The 20,215-nt window shown below is 47.0% G+C and overlaps 3 protein-coding genes and 1 non-coding gene across 10 annotated transcripts in view; 3 read left to right on the top strand and 1 right to left on the bottom strand.

Annotated features, from left to right (window-relative positions):
- pcnt (pericentrin) overlaps positions 1 to 2,877 on the top strand; it is a 35,413-nt gene extending 32,536 nt beyond the window's left edge. For all 7 annotated transcript variants that reach the window (XM_077015561.1, XM_077015564.1, XM_077015562.1 and 4 more), the window contains 8 exons: positions 61 to 225; positions 316 to 462; positions 606 to 734; positions 819 to 1,045; positions 1,139 to 1,215; positions 1,336 to 1,528; positions 1,627 to 1,757; positions 2,475 to 2,877. In XM_077015561.1, coding sequence (XP_076871676.1) covers positions 61 to 225; positions 316 to 462; positions 606 to 734; positions 819 to 1,045; positions 1,139 to 1,215; positions 1,336 to 1,528; positions 1,627 to 1,757; positions 2,475 to 2,518 — 1,113 coding nt within the window. In that variant the 3' untranslated portion in view covers positions 2,519 to 2,877. The remainder of the gene's footprint in view (positions 1 to 60; positions 226 to 315; positions 463 to 605; positions 735 to 818; positions 1,046 to 1,138; positions 1,216 to 1,335; positions 1,529 to 1,626; positions 1,758 to 2,474) is intronic.
- Positions 2,878 to 3,350: 473 nt separating this feature from the next.
- On the top strand, positions 3,351 to 3,423 carry trnak-uuu (transfer RNA lysine (anticodon UUU)). Its single transcript has one exon. It is a non-coding gene; the product is annotated as a tRNA-Lys (tRNA).
- Positions 3,424 to 3,665: 242 nt separating this feature from the next.
- Positions 3,666 to 11,078, bottom strand: atg9a (ATG9 autophagy related 9 homolog A (S. cerevisiae)). The gene is made up of 16 exons (XM_077015568.1): positions 10,919 to 11,078; positions 10,213 to 10,360; positions 9,775 to 9,926; positions 9,587 to 9,630; positions 9,356 to 9,420; positions 9,045 to 9,194; positions 8,309 to 8,450; positions 7,414 to 8,162; positions 7,163 to 7,316; positions 6,586 to 6,765; positions 6,254 to 6,490; positions 5,926 to 6,164; positions 5,592 to 5,709; positions 5,259 to 5,463; positions 4,999 to 5,141; positions 3,666 to 4,910 (listed from the first exon to the last, which is right to left on the bottom strand). Exons 3-16 carry the CDS (start codon positions 9,875 to 9,877, stop codon positions 4,902 to 4,904), a joined length of 2,538 nt encoding a protein of 845 aa, XP_076871683.1. The 5' UTR covers positions 9,878 to 9,926; positions 10,213 to 10,360; positions 10,919 to 11,078; the 3' UTR covers positions 3,666 to 4,901.
- An 8,612-nt stretch (positions 11,079 to 19,690) lies between these two features.
- The window catches only part of myo10l1 (myosin X, like 1), a 46,210-nt gene continuing 45,685 nt past the window's right edge, over positions 19,691 to 20,215 (top strand). The window contains 1 exon segment of the mRNA XM_077015569.1: positions 19,691 to 20,208. Within this exon segment, the coding sequence (XP_076871684.1) occupies positions 20,188 to 20,208 (21 nt within the window). The 5' untranslated portion in view covers positions 19,691 to 20,187.

Here is a 20,215-nt window from a genome sequence, read left to right on the forward strand (position 1 = left end):
GTGATGGAGATGTCCTTGCACTCAAGCCAAACCTTTTTGTTTGTTTGTTTACCCACACAGCTGCAGCTGGAGGTCCTCCACGAGCGTGACCAGCAGTGTGTCCGACAGCTGCAGCACACCCTGGCCGACCTGGAGCAGCAGGAGAAAAGGCTGGCCTCGGAACGCACGCGAAGAGCCCCGCCCACCTCAGAGGAGCCCCGCCTCAGGGGACACGCCCACACGCAGGTGGGCTGCTCACTGGTGAAATGCAGTGTTTTGGTGGGGCAGGATCCTCTTGAATGGTAATGAGAGTGTGTGTGTGTGTGTGTGTTGTAGGAGGACTCCTCGCTAGTGGAGCGCGTGTTGAAGGAGAACACCGAGCTGTCAGAACGTCTGGCTGCTGTGAGTGAGGAGAAGGTTTCTCTCAAACACTCACTGTCCTGTCTTGAGAGAGATCTGCTCAACTTCAAACGCACTGAGCAGGTACAGATCTAATGCTCTTCCTGAAAACCTGTAGGAGGTGTGTGTGTGTGTGTGTGTGTGTCTGCTCTCAACTAAGGGGAGCAAATTTCCTTTCCATAGAGGAAATTGAGTTAGAACATTGTGGACATTGGTGTTGTGTGCAGGTGGACTCGTCAGCCTGGCAGAAGGAGAAGGTGGCGTTGCAGTCGGCTCTGCTCAGGGCCGAGACGGACCTCGCCAGGGCCACGGCCGGCATCGAGAACAGGCCCGTCCCCGACCTGTCCGGCACCAAGGTGAGTCCCCCGGTCCGCGTGACCCTCCACTTCCGTCAGGACTCTGAGTTGAAGCTCACCTCCGTGTCTCCCCCCCCGGCGCAGATGCAGCGGCTGTACGAGAAGTACCTGCGTGCGGAGAGCTACAGGAAGTCTCTGGCCTATCAGAAGCGCTACCTGCTCCTGCTGTTGGGGGGGTTCCAGGACTGCGAGCAAGCCACGCTCGCCCTGATTGCCCGCATGGGGGTGCAGCCCTCACTCGGCCCCGCCCACACCGCCACGCCCCTCAGCCGCTTCCGCAGCGCCGTCCGAGCCCTCGTGGCCATCTCCAGGTAGGACGGCCGAACGTCGTTCTCCACGGAGACGTACGGTAGCGTTGTTGCCGCGGGTGCCACCTTTGACCTCTTCCTCGTTTTCCTCCCCAGACTGAAGTTCCTCACCCGGAAGTGGCAGAGGGCGACACGGAAGATCGCGGGGGGTGGAGGGGGGGTGAGCGGTGCAGGTAACGGCCCGTGTGGCGTTCACCCGTAACGCTCGTTAACGTGAAAACCTCCGAAACTGGATTTAAACACAGTTTTAATCACGGCTCTGGTGTACGACGCGTTTTGCCTGTGTTCCCCAGCTCTGAGGACAGAAGCTCTGAAACCCCAGTATTCTGGACCTGCTTTCAACTCTCCGCCCACCCGTGACCACGTCCTCACACAGAGGGGCGTGGCTTCGCCCCTGGTGACCACTCGTGAACATGCCCAGGCACAGAGAGGCGTGGTCTCGCCTCCGGGAGCCCCGGTCAAATCTCCATTCAGGCTGCATAACGGGTGAGCCGGGCCTGACCAGGGTCGCCTTGCTGGTCCCCTCAGATGCACCAGGGGAGTTGTTGATGTGTAGCTGACCCCTGACCCCGTGTGGTTCTCAGGGGAAGCCCCAACAGTGTCCCGGTCCTGCCTGAGCGCACGCTCACACCCTCCCAGGAACAGGAGCGCTCCCTGGCCGAATACATCCAGCATCTGGAGGGCGTGCAGCAGCGTCTGGGTGCCATTCGGCCTGGTAAGGGGAGGAATCCTTCAGCTTCTCACTAAATGCACTTAACACATAAATTTAACACCTTTTTTCCTTTATAGTGTGGGCAGTTGTGTACGTTTTCTGTACAACTAGGTGTCCCTTTCGGTCTCTCCTTGTACTGACCCCTAGTGGACATTTCAGTGTAAATCACTTTGAAGTCCCGTGTTTGGCTTGAGGGACCCTGGTACATATAAATGCATGTCCGTGTATTCAAGCACCAGCTCACGTTAATCAATTAACTCGAAAATTTGCACTCGAGTTGCTTTAAGCAATATGAGTCCTCGTTACGTTCCTGGAGTAAATGTGACTGACCACATGAGACGGTGGTGACGTGTGTGGCGAGCGTCCTGAAGTCCCTCACCCGCCTCCGTCCCGCAGTGTCCCGCGAGCAGCGCAGACGCTCCCTCCCCGATATGATGGGCTTTCGGCAGAAATGGCTGCTCGAGAATAGAACCTGGCTGTATCTGAGTTGCTTGTCGCCGGGTTACTGGCCTTTTGGTGAGTGACGGCCGGGCCGAGCTCCACCCCAAACCCTCCTCCACCTGCTCCTTCACGCCGAGGCAGAGTGCTCCATCTTATGCTGTCAGTCACGTTTCGCTCCCTCCGGCCCGGTGGCACTTGGGTGTAGGTGCGAGGGGCACTGGGTGGTCACTACACACGCCACGTACAGCACTGTGAAGGTTTCTCTCATCTTCTCACCAGGTTCTCCATCTGTGCACGCTTACACCAGGAAATCTGACCGATGATCAAGAAGAAGGAGTCTGTTCATCATACACCTGAGCTGATGTTTGAAGTCTTTTTATGACCTCTTATTTGATTGAAGTTTGTATGTCCTCACCTCAGATGAAGAACTCTGACCACCTGAATGTGTTTGGTAGTTTGGTAGCTCTCTTACTCTAATACACCACATGATCTGTAAGTCTTCAGCTATTATTACTTGTGTAGATTTACTGTTTTTACGACGTTTGCACTGGAATCTGTAAAGAATCGGTCGTCTTTATATTGTACAAATGTGCACGTTTTATAAATTTTTAATAACTTTTACATATGTAAAGCTGCGGTATTTCTGTTGTAATTCAATAAATATTTTAATATTTGGAGTGTTCATTGTGTCTTATAATATTGTCGACATTAGTCAAAATGAAAGTTGCAAATACTTCATATGGTGATTTAGGGTCGGTGGTGTTTAAGCGACGAGCTACGTGCTCGTAAAATGTCCTTATTTGCTTTTGGCTAATGGAGTTTGAAAGTTCAAAGTAAAATAAAAAAAGGTGTAAATAAGATTAATCTAAAAGATAATTAGGAATTAAACGCCTATCAAGTGCCGAGCTCCAGTAGTTTGGAGATCCAGCCGAGCGGGTTCGTGGTTCGGGTGTGTGGACGTTTTTAATGTCGCTGAAAGCTTCAACATCCACGATCCAAACTTGCGCCATGTAGCTCAAATATAACGATATAACGTCCGTGGTTTGGACACACGAATCCACAACACTTTCAGCATAATATGGCCATTAAGTTAAGAAGTTTCTAAACCTCCATAAAGTGTTTGTGAAAAGGCCAGCCAATCTGTCTCCTTCCAGAGCCCGGATAGCTCAGTCGGTAGAGCATCAGACTTTTAATCTGAGGGTCCAGGGTTCAAGTCCCTGTTCGGGCGAATGTTTTTACTCTTTATTTAACCAAAAAATGTCATTCAAACGCGTTACAATGAATTTACAGTGACACATCTGTTCTTACTAACCACTGCTAGAGTCAGCGCTTTTTTGTATGTGGTTTAAATACATACATTAATTACAATTAATTTTTCTGCAATTAAAAAAATGCACTTCATATTGGGTTTACCAAATATTTATCTGATGAAAGATTCAGTACACACACAACTTTAACTGCACAAATTATTAAATATTTAATGATGAATTTACAGCTGTACAAATTTTAAATATACAACACAGTCTATAAAAGGGCAAAAAAAAAACCCCCAGAAAAAAATAAATGTATGGTTGATAAGTTGGAACAGGAAACAGAAACCTATTTTATAGTGTACATGACTGTTAATGCTGCACAATGACACAGGTCAATAATCATGCACTGGTTGCATCTGGGAATCGTTGTGTGTAAGCCGTGCCCAGCAATGGTGACAGACGTGTGTTGTTCACACTTCTAGTGCCATCTGACTTTAACAGGGAAGACGCCCAAAACGAACTCAGACAGAAGTCAGGTTTTAGATGCGTTCGCATGAATATTAAACATTTAATCATTTAATTTAAGAGCTTCGTTTTTGTTGCAAACATAAAGGAGAATAAGTGTCTATACTTGTAAACCACTATGTTACACACACACTTTTCCTTTGTCTCTGTGCTTGATCTCCTGAGAGTTACAGCAACCACTCACAGCACAGACATAGGCACCAAACTTTGTAACGTAAAAAAAAAATGCAATTCATGATAAAACAAACAAAAAACTGTGGAACCTCCTTTGGATTAAAAAAGAAGTTAAAGTGCATTCGTTTTCAATTTTGTGCAAACCATAGGAGGGAATAGAGCATGCGAGGCAGGCAGCAGGGGCCGTGCGAGGTCAGGGGTGTTCCCTCCAGGTGAAAATTGCTAGAAAATATGTTTGGAAGTTTCCTCTTGCACAGGTCTTATTTATAAACCGATTTAAGCCAATAGATTAACAATCACAGATACGTAAGAACTGGCGATTCATTTTATAATCATGTGTTGCTATTATGAAAATAAAAAAAATGTCAGTTTAAAGTTACCAATATAAGCACCCTTCACTATCCAAAAAAAAAAAAAACCCACAAAGATTTGACAAGCAAAACAAACGCTGATCCAATGGAGGATATTTCATTACAGCTTCACATCATCTATATGTCAGAACGTGGCAGGACGTCCATGTTCCTGTGATAAAGTGGTTACCTTAGCATGATGAAGCCGACGGCACTTTATCAGTGAACAACCCCCCCACCCCTCCCCCCACATGTATGATTCTCAACAGCGTCTGCGGCTACATCAGCCATCGATGGCGAGGGACGGTGAGCAGGTTCCAGCTTCGTGCTGCAGACGAGTGATTGAAGATGAACTACGCTGGCAGGTTCTGCTGCTCCGAGCTACGCAGCGGACACGTCGCCCGTTATGTCGCCTATAAAACACAAACATAAACCGGAGTTACAGCTTCACTCACGCTCCACTTTACGCTCCCGTAAGAGTGTTTATCGTTAAAGCTCCACCTTGTGGATCTGTGGAGGGACCTCGTCGTCTGGGCGCTCCTCGGGGACGGGGTCGTAGGACCTGCTTGCCGAGGACTCTTCCGACCAGCCGCCCATCGGCATTCTGGGTGTCCTCTGAACCCGATGTCCTCCAGACAGAGTGTCTGCAAACACAATCACGTCTAGCAATCACGTCTGGTCCTGGCGAACGCAAGTCCCTTTCAACTCCGAGAAAGGTTTGCTGCATAAATGCTTCAGCTGCTGCTCTGTGGCGCCGTCACCTGTAGTTCCGCCGTAGCGGGGCTGGCGGCTGCTCTGGAGTGCCGCCCCCTCCTGGTTGGGAGTGGTGGTGCAGGGGAAGGTGCTGGAGCGGGGGAGGTGGCGGCCCGCCTCCACGTCGTCATGGCTACTGTCGCCGCTCTCGTCGCTGTCCTGCCTGTGCCAGGTGTGACGTGAGAGATCGCCGCGGGACTGCTGCTTGTGTAGCTGAGGGAGGAACACACATGTTAAAGACACACACACACACACACACACACACACACACACACACACACACACACACACACACACCACTTCGAGGGTCCAAACACATTTTAACTGCCACACTGCTTTACCTCATGTATGTAGAGGGCGTGAACGCTCATCTCCGTGGACGCGTATTCTGATAGGACCATGCTGGTCAGCTGACCCTCCCACGCACTACTGCCTGAACTGATGGTGCGAGCGTCAGTCCTGCCAGACAGGAAGTGATGTCATTAAACAGCAAAGTGGAGAACAACAATTATTCCTTCTTCATAGCCTCAACCGTCATTAGAGGAAGAAAGAGTGAGCTGCAAACGCAAACTGAAAATCAAAAGAAGCGCAATCTATTACTTTTTTAAAAATCTACTATAAATCTACTTTAATCTACTATAAATGTACTTTAATCTAGTATAAAGTCTTTCGCACCCTGATCCTGCCATGGCGCGGGCCCCTGCCCCCCCTGCGTGGTCGGGCCGGGACAGACGGGTGGAGGTGTAGCTGCCCCGCAGGTGCACGCTGGCGCTGAGAGGGGAGAGGGAGCGCAGGGCCGACGCCCCCTCGCTCACACCGATCGACAGGTGATTGATTAGGGAGCCCTCCCGACCCAGGTACAGGGAGGTCAGGGACGGGGGTCCGGCCAGGAGGTTCGCGATGAGGCTGCGAGGCTGTGGTTGACACACACACACACACACACACACGTTAGTCTCGCATGAACACATGAAAGTGCCGATAAACTGCATAAAGCAGCACGTACCTCAGACTCAGACGGGGAGTGGGTGGCCGTGAAGGCGTGAGCGTCGGACGCAGGCCCCTGCTGCCCCCCGGTGGCCTCCCGGTGAACTTTCTCTTTCAGCTGGCTGATGAAATGAGTGCTCTCCCGAGGCGGCTGCCACTGGGGGTTCGTGATGGCAAAGTGCATGAGCGACAGCTCCGTCTTCCCGTCCTCCGCCTGCTGGTAGATGGAGGCCTCCGTTTTTTCCGCAGACATCCACTGTAACGGACCAATCAGAGATTGAAGTCAAAACTCTACCATGACCTGAAGAGTGGACAGATCTAGAGCGTGGAGGTTGGAGTGCCGATACTCACGGCCGGGTGTCCGTGCTGACGCACGTCCATCTGAGCGAAGGAGCAGGTGTCTCCCACACCCACCACCTCCACGGTGAAGTTGCGGAAGAAGTCGATGATCTCCAGGGATTTGCGGCGCAGGGAGAATATGAGGATGAAGGGGGTGATGAGGGGACTCAGGAGCTCCTCCAGGATGAACACCTGCCACAGAGAAGAGGGGGGGCGGAGTTATTAAGGGAGAGGACGGTTGGGGGGGGCGGGGCTTGAAACTTAAAGAGCAGAGTCATTTAAAACTACTTCAAACTTGCATTTCTGGAAACTCTCCAATTCATACTAAGTGCTTTTGTGAAGATCCCAGCATCACATACGAGATAACTGCAAAACAAGTCTGGTTTGATTGATACTAGGATATATTGTTTGTGGCTGTATATGTTACTTGTCACAGTTTGAATACAACAAATAAGATAAAATAAACATGATATGAATATTCATGACATGACATGTGGATTTGCATACAGGTGGACCTGAAGGGGAACCTGAACTGATAACGGCAGACGTGACGTCTGTGAACGTGTCGGTGCTGGACGAGGCTGCTTACGGCTTTGTACTGGAAGAGCTGAGCGAACTCGTCCCTGGTCTCGTAGCGGTGGGCGTTACCCTGCCAGTGGTCGGGCATGTAGTGGACGTGGGCCAGGATCACCTTGAGCAGCTGCTCCGGACAAAACACCATGTGCTTGTCGGGGATGAAGGACCTGCGGGGGCAGAGACGCAGAGCGGCGGGGAGGTTTAGCCGAGAGCGTCGGGACCGAGCCTGCGCGCTGGTGCGGGAGGGCCGCGCGTCACACGCACCTGCACACGGTGATGCACACACCCAGCAGCGTGACGCTGCTCAGCACGTGCTCGACGGCCAGCACGTCCTCGTCGTAGATGGTGAGCGCGATGAGCACCGCCAGGATAGAGCCGGCGAAGAACGCCACGTTCTTGGCCACCACGGCCAGCAGCGGCGACACGAAGCAGTTCATGTACTTGGACGAGGCCTTGTAGCCCTTGTTGAGGCGCGAGGTCAACTCGTGGTCCAGCTCGTTGAAGTGGCGGAGGTAGCAGCGGCCGTAGAGCGACCAGCAGCGCACGCCCAGGCTTCCCGGCTCGCGCTTGATCAACTCCGTGTAGCTGAAGAAGGCGTAGAGTATCTGCCAGACCAGAACCACGGGGCAGAGCAGAAGGTTGGCCAGCCCGATCCAGAGGATGCGGGAGCTCAGACGCTGGGCCAGCTCCAGACGGTTCCCCCCGCGCTTGTACTCTGCCTTCAGGCTCCACTTGTTCTCGAACAGCGAGCCGGGACCCCAGAAGAAGATCAGCTCGAAGTTGTACTTCAGGCCGCGGGTGTAGAAGACGGAGTCGCCCAGCAGGGGGAGCCGGAAGCGGACGGGCAGCAGTGACTTGTTCACCATGGCCACCATGTAGTTCTTGAAGCGCAGGATGCGGTGGTAGATGTCCAACTCCGTCAGCTCCTTCTTGTGGATGCAGATCTGGTGCTCCTTCTGGATCTCGATGATCCGCGCCTGCACTTCCTGCCACGTGAAATAAGGAAGCTCCGCCTGCAAAATCAGACAAAAAAACACCCCTCGTTCTAACCCCAGAACCCAGTGTCAGTAAAATCAAAAGCTTTGGTCCAGGTCCACGCAAGATCGCTGTGAAAGCAGGCCGCTCACACCACCAGACCCACTGACTGCTGCTCACTCACCATGGACATCTTCAGAGCGTTTATGTAGAACGACCGTATCTCCCAGTAACAGCAGACATTGTAGAAAAATTTGACCAACCGATGGAGCCAGAAGATCCCCGAGATCACCATGATGAAAATGACTAAGACATTATCCCGGATCCTAAGACACCAGAGAACAAAAAGTCTCTCAGTAAAGGTGTTTCTTTTAAAGTCTCTCAGTAAAGGTGTTTCTTTTAAAGTCTCTCAGTAAAGGTGTTTTCTTTTAAAGTCTCTCAGTAAAGGTGTTTCTTTTAAAGTCTCTCAGTAAAGGTTTTTCTTTTAAAATCTCTCAGTAAAGGTGTTTTCTTTTAAAGTCTCTCAGTAAAGGTGTTTTCTTTTAAAGTCTCTCAGTAAAGGTGTTTTCTTTTAAAGTCTCTCAGTAAAAGTGTTTCTTTTAAAGTCTCTCAGTAAAGGTGTTTTCTTTTAAAGTCTCTCAGTAAAGGTGTTTTCTTTTAAAGTCTCTCAGTAAAGGTGTTTTCTTTTAAAGTCTCTCAGTAAAGGTGTTTTCTTTTAAAGTCTCTCAGTAAAGGTGTTTCTTTTAAAGTCTCTCAGTAAAGGTGTTTTCTTTTAAAGTCTCTCAGTAAAGGTGTTTCTTTTAAAGTCTCTCAGTAAAGGTGTTTTCTTTTATAGTCTCTCAGTAAAGGTGTTTTCTAGTTAAAAGTCTCTCAGTAAAAGGTGTTTCCTTTATAAATGCTAATCAGCTTCTTGGACGTACCGAGCACTGCACACTTCCACTGGGAGAAAGGCATCAGGCAGAGTGACCTTGGAGGAGTCAGTGTGATTGACAAACTTGTTGGCAAAGAGGATGTCATAGTCCACACAGTTGGCCAAGAACACAGTGAATGCCACCACAAATACCAATTGTCTGAAATAAAATCAACAGGGTACATATCTACAGTTAGAAAGTACAAATGGCCTTGGATACAGACAATGAAGATGATACCGTCTCGACAGGATGTGGTGATGTGAACCTCCTTCAGTTTTTGTTGTTTCTGATGAGTAGTGAATTCACGTGTTTGTACTCACACAAGCTCAAAGATTTCTCCCAGAAGCATGCAAGTGAATCCGTTCTTCTGATGAAGATTATAGACGTTAACAAAGGTTAAAGAGAATTTGGTACTGTTGCTGACAGCATACTCAGAGGTGAAGAAACTTATCAATGCCAATGTTATTAGTCATAATGCCTGACATAAAAGAATCTTTATGGATCTTTAAAGCAAACATGGCAGATTATGACACTCTCAGCATAAAGGATATTCTCTGGAAGAAGAGGTCCAGGTTTTCGATATGGTGCCATTGAGCTTGAGAGAAAGAGAAACCAAGACAGCACACAAGTCTGAGACTTTCACTCTCACAACCAGGCAAGGCTGACAAAAGTATAAAGAAGTGTGGCTGAAATCTTCTTTTACTGCCCCTCGATATTGTTATGACAGGTATCGTCTTACATTTAGACCCCTCTGGTACATGGACCAGAAGATTGTCCTCGCCTGGGGGAGAGTCGCTATAGGATGCCTCCAGCCGCTGGTACTCCGTATCAAAGTGGGCCATGCTGCAGTCGGCCGCGATCACCCCGATCACACACGCTCGGATCTACTGACTGTGCAGGAGGGAAGGCAGGGGTGAACACAGGAGTGTTATTAGGAGTGTTATCAGGAGTGTTATCAGGAGAAGGGTTTAAGGATTTAGTTTACGAGTGCATAAAGTGACATGCAAATTCCAACTGGGATTTGTGTTAGAACTTTTCAATAAAACCTTAGAAAAACAATATTGAAAACACATGCGTAAAAAGTGTTATTCCAGGGCATCTTTATGTCCAGTAAATATAAGTCTGGGCAAGCTGGCCTAGCCAATAAAAAAAGATTAATATCGTTTTGAAGAATTACCTTTTAACGTGGCTAAAGAACCGGGAGCTGCCGTCCCACAGTTTCTCTGGGACATGATCTCATGTCTCCCAAACAGAACCAGTGTTGAGACTATGGGATTGGGTCCGCTCCAGAGATGACCCTGCAGACCCCGGCCCAGGCGCGCCTTCTGCGGGAGGAAAACGCGCATTTATGGCTTTGACCCAACAGTCCACATGTGGCTACCATACAGGAGCCCCAGACCCCCCCCCGTCTAACATACAGGAGCCCCAGACCCCCCCCCCCCCCCCGTCTAACATACAGGAGCCTCAGACCCCCCGTCTAACATACAGGAGCCCCAGACCCCCCGTCTAACATACAGGAGCCCCAGACCCCCCCCCCGTCTAACACACAGGAGCCCCAGACCCCCGTCTAACACACAGGAGCCCCAGACCCCCCCGTCTAACATACAGGAGCCCCAGACCCCCCCCCCGTCTAACACACAGGAGCCCCAGACCCCCCCGTCTAACATACAGGAGCCCCAGACCCCCCCCGTCTAACATACAGGAGCCCCAGACCCCCCCGTCTAACATACAGGAGCCCCAGACCCCCCCGTCTCTGTAACGACACCACTGCTCACAGCCACAGCTTCATAAACACGCAGTAAATCTGCAAAACAACCACAGGCCCGTTTTATCCGAGCAACGCGGGGATTGAGAGGGCGACGCCCGCCCGTTTTAGTCCCTACCGTGTTTAAGGAAGACGGTGTGGCAGCGGCTCGTCCCGAGATTTCGATGAACACTCACTTTGCCTTTTCAATCCTCCTTTTGCGAACATTATTTTGGTTTCGTTTCTAAACGCGCGACATCAACTTGTCCTTTTGGTGACCGGCAGCCAATCGCGTGCGAGTTCCTCGAGATGGACGTGAGGAAATCCAATGAAATCCCGAGGGGGGCTGTACCTGTGGATAATCGCGACCAGTTTGACGTCTAGCATGACTCTTGCGCGTCGGGGCTTTTTGGGCGTAGTTGAATTGTGCAATTCCGCATTAGATAGATTAGACTGAACCCAGTAGGTAAGGCAAGTTTATTTATATAGCACCTTTCATACACACTGGCAATTCAAAGTGCATTACACAAGAAAAGAAAGAAGATTATTACGACGCGAGGTCTATCACCTTGGGAAGGTGTTGCCTATAATACAAGATTTTAAAGGAAATCAAATTAAAATGATTACAATATAAAAAAGAATAATTAAAATATAAAATGATTAAAGACATATAAAGACACTAGACATATTTCTGTTATTTGGTAACTTGTATTTTGACTCTTCGTTCATTTGCTCAGCTGCATTCTGACTTTTCGTCGAGTTGCTTAAATGTGTTTTAGAACTTGAAGGTATTTCAAAGAATTACAGAAAACGGAAATATCTTGTTTGTATTAGTCTTTGAAGAATGTTACTTTGCATTGAAATTAAAGTCACTTCATTTAATGCATGGGCTACTTTGTTATTCCAGTGTGTTTTACTATGCTATAATTTTGCATAACCTAATATATATTATAATTAATAATTAGTCAATTGTGCTCATCTTTCAAACACTGCCATCTTGTGTATTAACAATTTATTGCAACATTTGTAATAACTACCTTTAAGTGAATTCAACATAAGAATGTTTTAATGTTTTATTGGTTTTTATTCACAGAATAAGCGTTCTAGGTTGAAGAATGTTTCTTAGTTGAAGTTCTTAGTCCTAGGTTGGACACTGATGGAGAGATGTGGGCTGTCTCTGTGTTTTCACCACTCCTGAGCACGTGAGAAGGGCACTCAGTGGTCTCCTGCTCTGGAGGGTTTGTGGTGTATCAGGTTGGTACTCGTTTAGCTCCGGTTCTGGCTCCGGGCCTGGGGAACAATCCTTAGTGGCCCTGCTGGGATCAGACAAAGCTACAAACGCCTCGTATTCCCAGCAGCAGAAGCACACTGGCCAGGAATCTCTCCTACTGCATATTCATGACCTACAGGAGGTGCCATGACAGATGGGCTTTTATTCTGGGTTTCATTCTGTTTGGTCCTCCGGGCATCCTTAACCTCTTGTGTACAAGCCAGATAGTCAGCTCTCCAGACCAATACTAGAGTCTAGTCTCATTTATGTTCTGTTTATGACTGTCCACTGCAAATACTACTGTGTCCGGTAAACAAGCAAAACTTTTGGCTATTCTGAAGCTGTCCATGAAGTCTGAAGATATTGCTGTCCATAATCGTTTCCTGGTCTGAGACCACACCCTCGCTCTGCCCCCCCCCCCCCCCCCCACCCCCTGTCTGTATTTGGTCTTTGATCTGTGTATTTATATTTTTAAAAAGTCAATGAGGCTCCATCAGTGCTAGATAGTTTCATGTAAATATGTGTGTGCAGGCAAATGTGCGCTTGCTGTGCAGATGGCGGAGGTTGGTCTTTGGCTTTGGGTTTAAAGGGTATGCAGCTTTAGGGAATAAAGGCTGTTGTGTCAATAAGAGCATCTCTGTAAACAGGTTTCCCAGTGATCCGCCAAGACACACGCAGTGTATAACACTGAAGTTACCCTATGAGATGATAGTTACACTGCAGTTACTCTATGAATTGATACAGTAACACTACAGTTACACTATGAGATGATACAGTAACACTGCAGTTACATTATGAGATGATACAGTTACACTGCAGTTACACTATGAGATGATACAGTAACACTGCAGTTACATTATGAGATGATACAGTTACACTGCAGTTACTCTATGAGATGATACTTTATGCTCTTTCTTTTAGCTCATCTTTTTTTCAGACCAAACTGCACTCGTGATTAATCTAATCTATCACCTTAATTTACAGCACACAACCTTGTGGGTGGGTGTATGTTTGACAGAATGTGTGTTTAGTGTAATAACATTGAGCTGCCATCTGTCGACTGAAGCGTCACTGAACGTAATCATGAAAATGAGCCACTTTCATCAGTGGTGCCATATATATCACCTCAAACCTGTCAGGACTTCCTTCATATAAACTCACTGTCTTAGATAAAGATTGACAATGGATCTAAGATCTCCACCCAGCAGTGGAGATAAATCTAGTAAAAAAAGATAAAAAGAATTTTAAAAGAAAATATTTTAAAAGCCCAGTAAAAAACTTGCTTATCAATAAATGATTAAAAAGCTCCTTTGAGATGGTGGTCGTCTTGGCAATGTGAGGACTGGAATGTTTCACCAGTATGTCTAAAACCAGTTCTGTATAATTCAGATTGTATAATTATTTAGAATTGGCTAATTGGATCTGATTGGATTTGGATATGAGATCAGTTTGGTTCATCTTCAAAAAACAATATTAGGATGAAGTACATTAATAACATCTCATAGTCAATAATAGCTAGCTATCCTCATGGCAGAATGCCCTGATTGACACTAAATTATGAAGATAAGCAAAGCCAAATGATTCAGATTTAGATGTTTGTGACAGACCAAGCAGTGACAGACGTGAGATGTTCTCTGGTCCTGTTCAGCAGTAGAAGGTCACAGTCAGATTGTTTGCATTTCTTCAATCTGATTGGCTGAACTACACAGACGCTGTCTCGTTGCATTAGTAGAGGGTCAGAAGGAGAGATAATTGATCAGATGAGCTCTAGTTGTGGTGGAGAGGAAGGTGGGTGGCTCACGGGGAAAGTGAAGACCCCTGGTGGGCTCCACAAACCAATGATGAGGTCATTTCTCTGGGGACAGTTGATTAAATTGAACTCCTGCTAGTTCTGGGAACCACACATACGGAAAAACACACATGTGTATACAGACACACACACGCACACACACACAAAGACACATTCTTTCTGTCTCTATTACTACCCTAGGGGCATGACTCTCCTCCTCAATAACCCATTAGTCCCAGTGTCCTAGAAGATATCACGTGTGTGTGTGTGTGTGTGTGTGTGTGTGTGTGTGTGTGTGTGTATTTGCGTCTGTGTGACTATTACACTGTGATACACTCCACCACCACCTATAAGACAGTCCACCTTGCTATGCCAGAGTTGTCATGGGAACAAGCAACCGCACAAACCTCTTATGAAGGTTGTGTGTGTGTGTGTGTGTGTGTGTGTGTGTGTGTGTGTGTGTGTGTGTGTGTGTGTGTGTGTAGACAGAACAATTCATGAAGGGTGTGCTAAATTTGGGCGGGACATTTAGCCGTTGATAACGGTGAGTTAGGCCCATGTGTGTCTTATCTGCTGTGAGTTTCAGACCTCCATTAACTGCATGAGACCCAGGAAACACACACACACAAATGCTGATCTTTCAGTGTAAATGAGAGGTATAAGGCCCCCAGGTCAAAGTGATTCTCCCGTGTCAACAGCAGTGAAGTCCTGCTGATCAGGAGTTTGTGTTTATAGTCTCACACGTAAGATTTGACAACTAATGTGGTTTTCTAGGGTTCCACTATTTAACATGAGATACATTTCATTTATGTGAATTAATCTGTTTGCTAACACTCACCTGCTCATAAATCACCACATAATTTTCGGTCTCTCAGCAATAAGACTTGAGTTGTGAGGCTTAAATGCAGAAATATTGTACCTCTCGCCTTCAGGTGTGAGGCTGGAATGTCTGCACATATGTGTCAGATTACATACACTTACATACTGCATAATCTACACACTAACACACATACTACATGATTTACACATTAATACACTTACATACTGCATAATCTACACACTAACACACATACTACATGATCTACACACTAATACACTTACATACTGCACAATCTACACACTAACACACATACTACATGATCTACACATTAATACACTTACATACTGCATAATCTACACACTAACACACATACTACATGATCTACACACTAATACACTTACATACTGCATGTAATGTGTCTACATAAAGTACACATATTGCATTTATCTACACATTTACATATTGACTGTAAAGAAGCCAAGATATCTATCCCTAAACTTAAAGGTTGGTAAAAAACCAAGACAACTCACAGATAAATGTTCTGATAAGTTTCAATAGGAATGTTTTAATTAGATACATTAGGAAATACATTCTTTAAAGCTTCTGCTAACTCTGTGTTTGTCCTGTGTTTCAGTAATGTCATTACGACTCTGCTACATTATCAAAACCTTCAGCCAGGCTGAGTGAGATGATAACCAAACTCTTCTCTCCTCTCTCCCACAGCCAGACTGTCCACCCAAGTGCCTGGAGACGTAGCCCTGCCACTTAACTGTAGGATAAAATCCCCAACGCTGTCTGGCCTGAACAAATGCATATTGATTTATCAGAGATCAATGCAGGAGAGATGACCAGCTCTGACACTGAATGTGAGCTCCTATGTCTAAAATGTGTATTAACAGCATTTAAATCAGATTATTTCAAAGGGTAATGAAACAGGGAGATCTGAGGCAGAATTGTGCAGTGTTACTGTAAATCCAGATCTCCCGTAATGATCTAGCTGAGAATGACGTCCTCGTCGTCCTGGTCCACGAAGGACAATGGAGTTAGACCCTTTACGTTACGCTTTATTCCTCTCCGGAACACCGGTTGCCCGGGGCAACATTCCTGTCTTAGTGACGGCCTTAGTTTTGTGTTCATAGTAACTGTTCTTCACAGCTTTGAACTTGTACTTGTTAAACTGAACCTGTTCTTTGGGTGGGTCTGAGTACAGCTGCAATGTCCAGATTGGTGAAATGTATTGTTGAATGTATGATTCAGTGTGTGAGTGAGTGTGCGTGTGTGTGTGTGTGTGTGTGTGTGTGTGTGTGTGTGTGTGTGTGTGTGTGTGTACACTAACTCTGTACCCTCATATTCAAGCATTTTCTTCTCTTCATTACAGTAATATGAGGGGAAAACAGTTTGTTTCACAAATGTGAGGATGTATTGATCTGTGCATTATATTACATGGCTGGTAATTGAATACAAATGAAATGTGATGGGTTATTTAGTGTAATTTGGTGTGTGTGTGTGTGTGTGTGTGTGTGTATGTGTGTGTGTGTGTGTGTGTGTGTGTGTGTGTGTGTGTGTGTGTGTGCTCTATTGCCTGGTCCTGGTCCTCACTTCAGAGCAATAAACAATACCACCACATCACCACCACCATATCACCATCATCATCATCACCATCACTGGGGAAGAAGTCTTGTGATGCTCTGCTGGTATTTATGCTCCATGCCAGTGGCTGGTGCCCTTGACTCGCACTAATCTGTTTACATTCGACCTAATGAGCAGCAGTATTGATCAGCTACCGGCCAGAGACGTATCAGTCTGGTTCTGCTCCAGAGACGTATCAGTCTGGTTCTGCTCCAGAGACGTATCAGTCTGGTTCTGCTCCAGAGACGTATCAGTCTGGTTCTGCTCCAGAGACATATCAGTCTGGTTCTGCTCCAGAGACGTATCAGTCTGGTTCTGCTCCAGAGACATATCAGTCTGGTTCTGCTCCAGAGACATATCAGTCTGGTTCTGCTCCAGAGACGTATCAGTCTGGTTCTGCTCCAGAGACGTATCAGTCTGGTTCTGCTTCAGAGCTTCTGACACCAAAATCATCTGAGCTGAACAACAGCATCATTTTATGTCCTGAAAGAGAAACGGAGAGAAAAAGGTCAAGATGCAGAGGTCATACGTGAATAATAATAGGAAATGTTGGTAAGTGTTCAGGACAAAGGAAGAGGGAGGGGCCATCAGATGATTGGCAGGAATAGAGGCGGGGCCTAGGGTTAGAGAACATGTTAGAGGAACACCAGAAGGTCTGGGAGTTCTCTGCTGTCTCAGCCAATGATCTACAATCCGTGGCTTTTCCGTAACCTGCTAGCCTGTCTATTAGAAAGCAGACGCACAGACTCCCATGTTAAGTTCCACTACATGCTTTTGTGCATTCTGTCTTTGCTGATGTCTTCTGCTGGACGTCTGTGGTGAAGTGTGTGTCTCTCTCCCTGTGACAGGAGAACAGGGCAGTGAAGAAGATGTCACTACCCTGACATCACAGTATAACTCACTACCATAGCAATATGGTTGTCAAGGTTACATAACCGTGTCATTGATGCACCCTTGTTAAGACGATCCTCTTTGTCTTTGAGACGTGTTTTACACTCTCACCGGTTCTGTGTACTGATTTAGAGAATCTAGTACAGCTGTTCCTAACAACAGATAATGTAATGTAATGTGATGCAACTCAGTGTAATTAGAATCAGTCCAAGTCAGTTTAAAGTCCTACATGGAACATATCATATGTATTTAATTAAGCCCACTGAAACCACACAGAATTGCAACTTTGCTCTTATCAGTAAATAGTGCCTTGTTCTGTCTCTTCCACAACAGTGAGGGCCTAGCACTGTCAGCCTCGATGGCTTGCCTGTTTCTAGAAGTGAGCTTGTGTTAGCTGGGTGGGGGATTTTAAGGGACTTTCTGGATTATCAGACAGGGTAGCAGATTAAACGTGAAGCATCAGGTGATTAACCGGGCTGTGCAGAGCTCCATAAGAGAATAACACCAGAAGAAATCTTGTTTACCTCCACATGCTTGGTAACACTCCACTGAGCAGAATGATGGGCCAGAGGTCAGAGGTCAGCCTGCGTTTCAGAGACGTGACCCAGGCCCACGTCAACTGCAGCACACGTGACAGGAGAGAGGAGACAGTAGAAACTAAACCACAAAGTTTTAAGTGGCTCGTGGAACCTCCAGGGTGAAAACTGACATGCAAGGACACACAAAGGTGTAGAGGCCCAGGACAGGGGCACCTTCACTGGGGAACAGTGAGACACACCCAGGGTCTCAGCCTGGAGAACACTGATGAACTTCACAGCTTTCGTTACTGACCTGCAAGGAGCTATCTTCTGTGTCATCATCTCCCCACAAATTCCACAAACAGCATTTGTATGTATAAGTTATATTTTAAAAGATTATAAAGATTTCATTTTTTTCAAAAAATGAAATTTTTACGAGGCCACATATTTTTAATTACCTAGCTTGGCAATAATTAATATTTCACATAATCTATGGATATTGGCTGTAGACGTGCCTGGAGGTGTTTTTGTGTAGACTGTAATGAGAGACAGGCTTTGATCTTGTCATTCTCATTTAACACACAACACTCTGCTTCTGTCTGATCTCACAGCTGCCCTGCGGGTTTAGTGCGCTGGAATGTCAGTGGCTTCAGTAGGAAGGAGATATTTAACGCAGAAATGTTCCACGCCATCATCATATCTTCAGACGGGCCCAGTACCACCGTCACTGAACTTCGATCCCCAGCCAAACCAGTAAGATAAGTTGTAAGTTGTTTTGACGATGTTGTTCTTTTTCCACTGCTGTTCATCTGTTGGCATGGCCTCCTCTATTCTGGTCCTCGTAGGTCAGTCACAGAGTGTTTATCAGCTCAGAGTTGATCAACTGAGTGTTTGTCGGCTGAGTGTTTATCCATGCTACACACTGAAACATGTCGGGTCCTCTGAAGTCATCTCAAAAATGACTCTTGTAGTCTCCGTAAGTGAGTCAGGCACTCTTAACCCCGCCCCCACCTTCATCTGTAAGATTCTGATTGGATGTTCTCCCAGACCTGCTGTAAAGGGGGCTCGAGTCCTGAGGGGATCACCCAGTTTATATTAACTCTGAGAGACACATCTATGACTGCTCATGATCGTCGTTTGCTCCTACGAGATCAGAAAATATAACTGTTTAATTTTTGAGTGTGGTGCTACAGGTTGTTTTTATGGTTCTCATTCTGTGTCTGATTGGAGGGAGGAATGAGGTGAATTTATGATTTCAATGAGGCTAATGACAACAAGATGACTCACAAAATGCAAATGTGTTCATTGAGTGGTGGTGGTGGTGGGTGGGGGGGATGATTCACAGAGGTGCTGCACTAAACCAGGGGTGCCGATCAGCTACTGTGTTCTGCAGGGAGCTCGGCTCCTCTCTGGTGAGGCAAAGTTACCTTATCTGTGCATATATAGCCCGTATCTGACAGGACTAACACTCCAAGCACAGTGTCAGAGTAGCAGAATAATACTCTGTGTCTACCTCAGGAAGGGGAGTTTTCACCATGATTCTATTCTTGCTGTGCGTTTCATTACTATGAAAACATACACAGACATTTTTTTGTTGAAGGAAAAAGTAGATCTCTGTTCTGAGGTAACAGTTTGATAATATTGTCTACATCGAAAAATGACTGGAACATGCAATAAGTTAGTATGCAGAATACTCCTGATTTCATACTAATGAAATAATAATATCACCACACCCCCCGCCCAACACACACATACACACACACACACACACACACACACACACACACACACACACACGACTGTACTTACAGTGTCCTCAGTTCAGTTGTACAAGTGTGAAAGTGTCAGCAGAGCTACCATGGCAACACGATTACAGCAGTGCTCTCGTTCTCATAAAGACCAAACCACAGTTTATGGCACAAGTATTTACTAGTGAGCAAATTCAAACTGCGCATGCGTAGACCGCAGCTGCGCTATTTCTATTCCTATATGACCTACAGACCAACCGGCAATACAATGATGACCAACGGACTTGGCATGTCAGATCCTAATGTGTAAAGGTCCTTCCGACACCAGCACGCAGATGGTGTGGTGAGCAGGTTTTGGGAGGGGGCACTGGCTGCGCGCGCGCTGCGCCGCCCTCCGTGGATGTGCGGAGCGCCACTCGCTCATTCATTCCGGTGAGGACGCGCTCGAGCACAGAGGGAAGGACCGAGCATCACGGCTGCGGGGTGCACGAGCGCTCCGTTCAAACGGTTCAGTGGCTTTTTTAAATAAGGAGAGCCATTTTTTGTAGCCGTCGCTCGTGGAGGTTTTTTCCTCGCACCCCCCCTTTACACCACCTCCCTCCGCGCAGCGGCGATGTGGACCGCCGCTCTGGTTTAGACCGGTGACCGGGACGCATCTGGAGTCTGGACCGGTCTCTCCGCATCCGCTGGACCTCAGCACATTGTGATCGATCCGGACCCGGTGTGCTCTCTGGGCTGGGAGGATGGACGCCTTCTTTGCAGAGGTGGGCT

This window comes from Brachyhypopomus gauderio, chromosome 8 (genome assembly GCF_052324685.1).
Source record: "Brachyhypopomus gauderio isolate BG-103 chromosome 8, BGAUD_0.2, whole genome shotgun sequence".
NCBI lineage: Eukaryota > Metazoa > Chordata > Actinopteri > Gymnotiformes > Hypopomidae > Brachyhypopomus > Brachyhypopomus gauderio.

Excerpts from the sequence above, each read along its gene's own strand:
- atg9a (XM_077015568.1), bottom strand. The coding sequence starts at position 9,877 with ATGGCCCACTTTGATACGGAGTACCAGCGGCTGGAGGCATCCTATAGC. Across the intron at positions 9,195-9,355 it reads GGAGAAATCTTTGAGCTTGT|ACAATTGGTATTTGTGGTGG; the intron begins GTGAGTACAAAC and ends ATTTTATTTCAG. Across the intron at positions 8,163-8,308 it reads ACGCTCTGAAGATGTCCATG|GCGGAGCTTCCTTATTTCAC; the intron begins GTGAGTGAGCAG and ends CTGATTTTGCAG.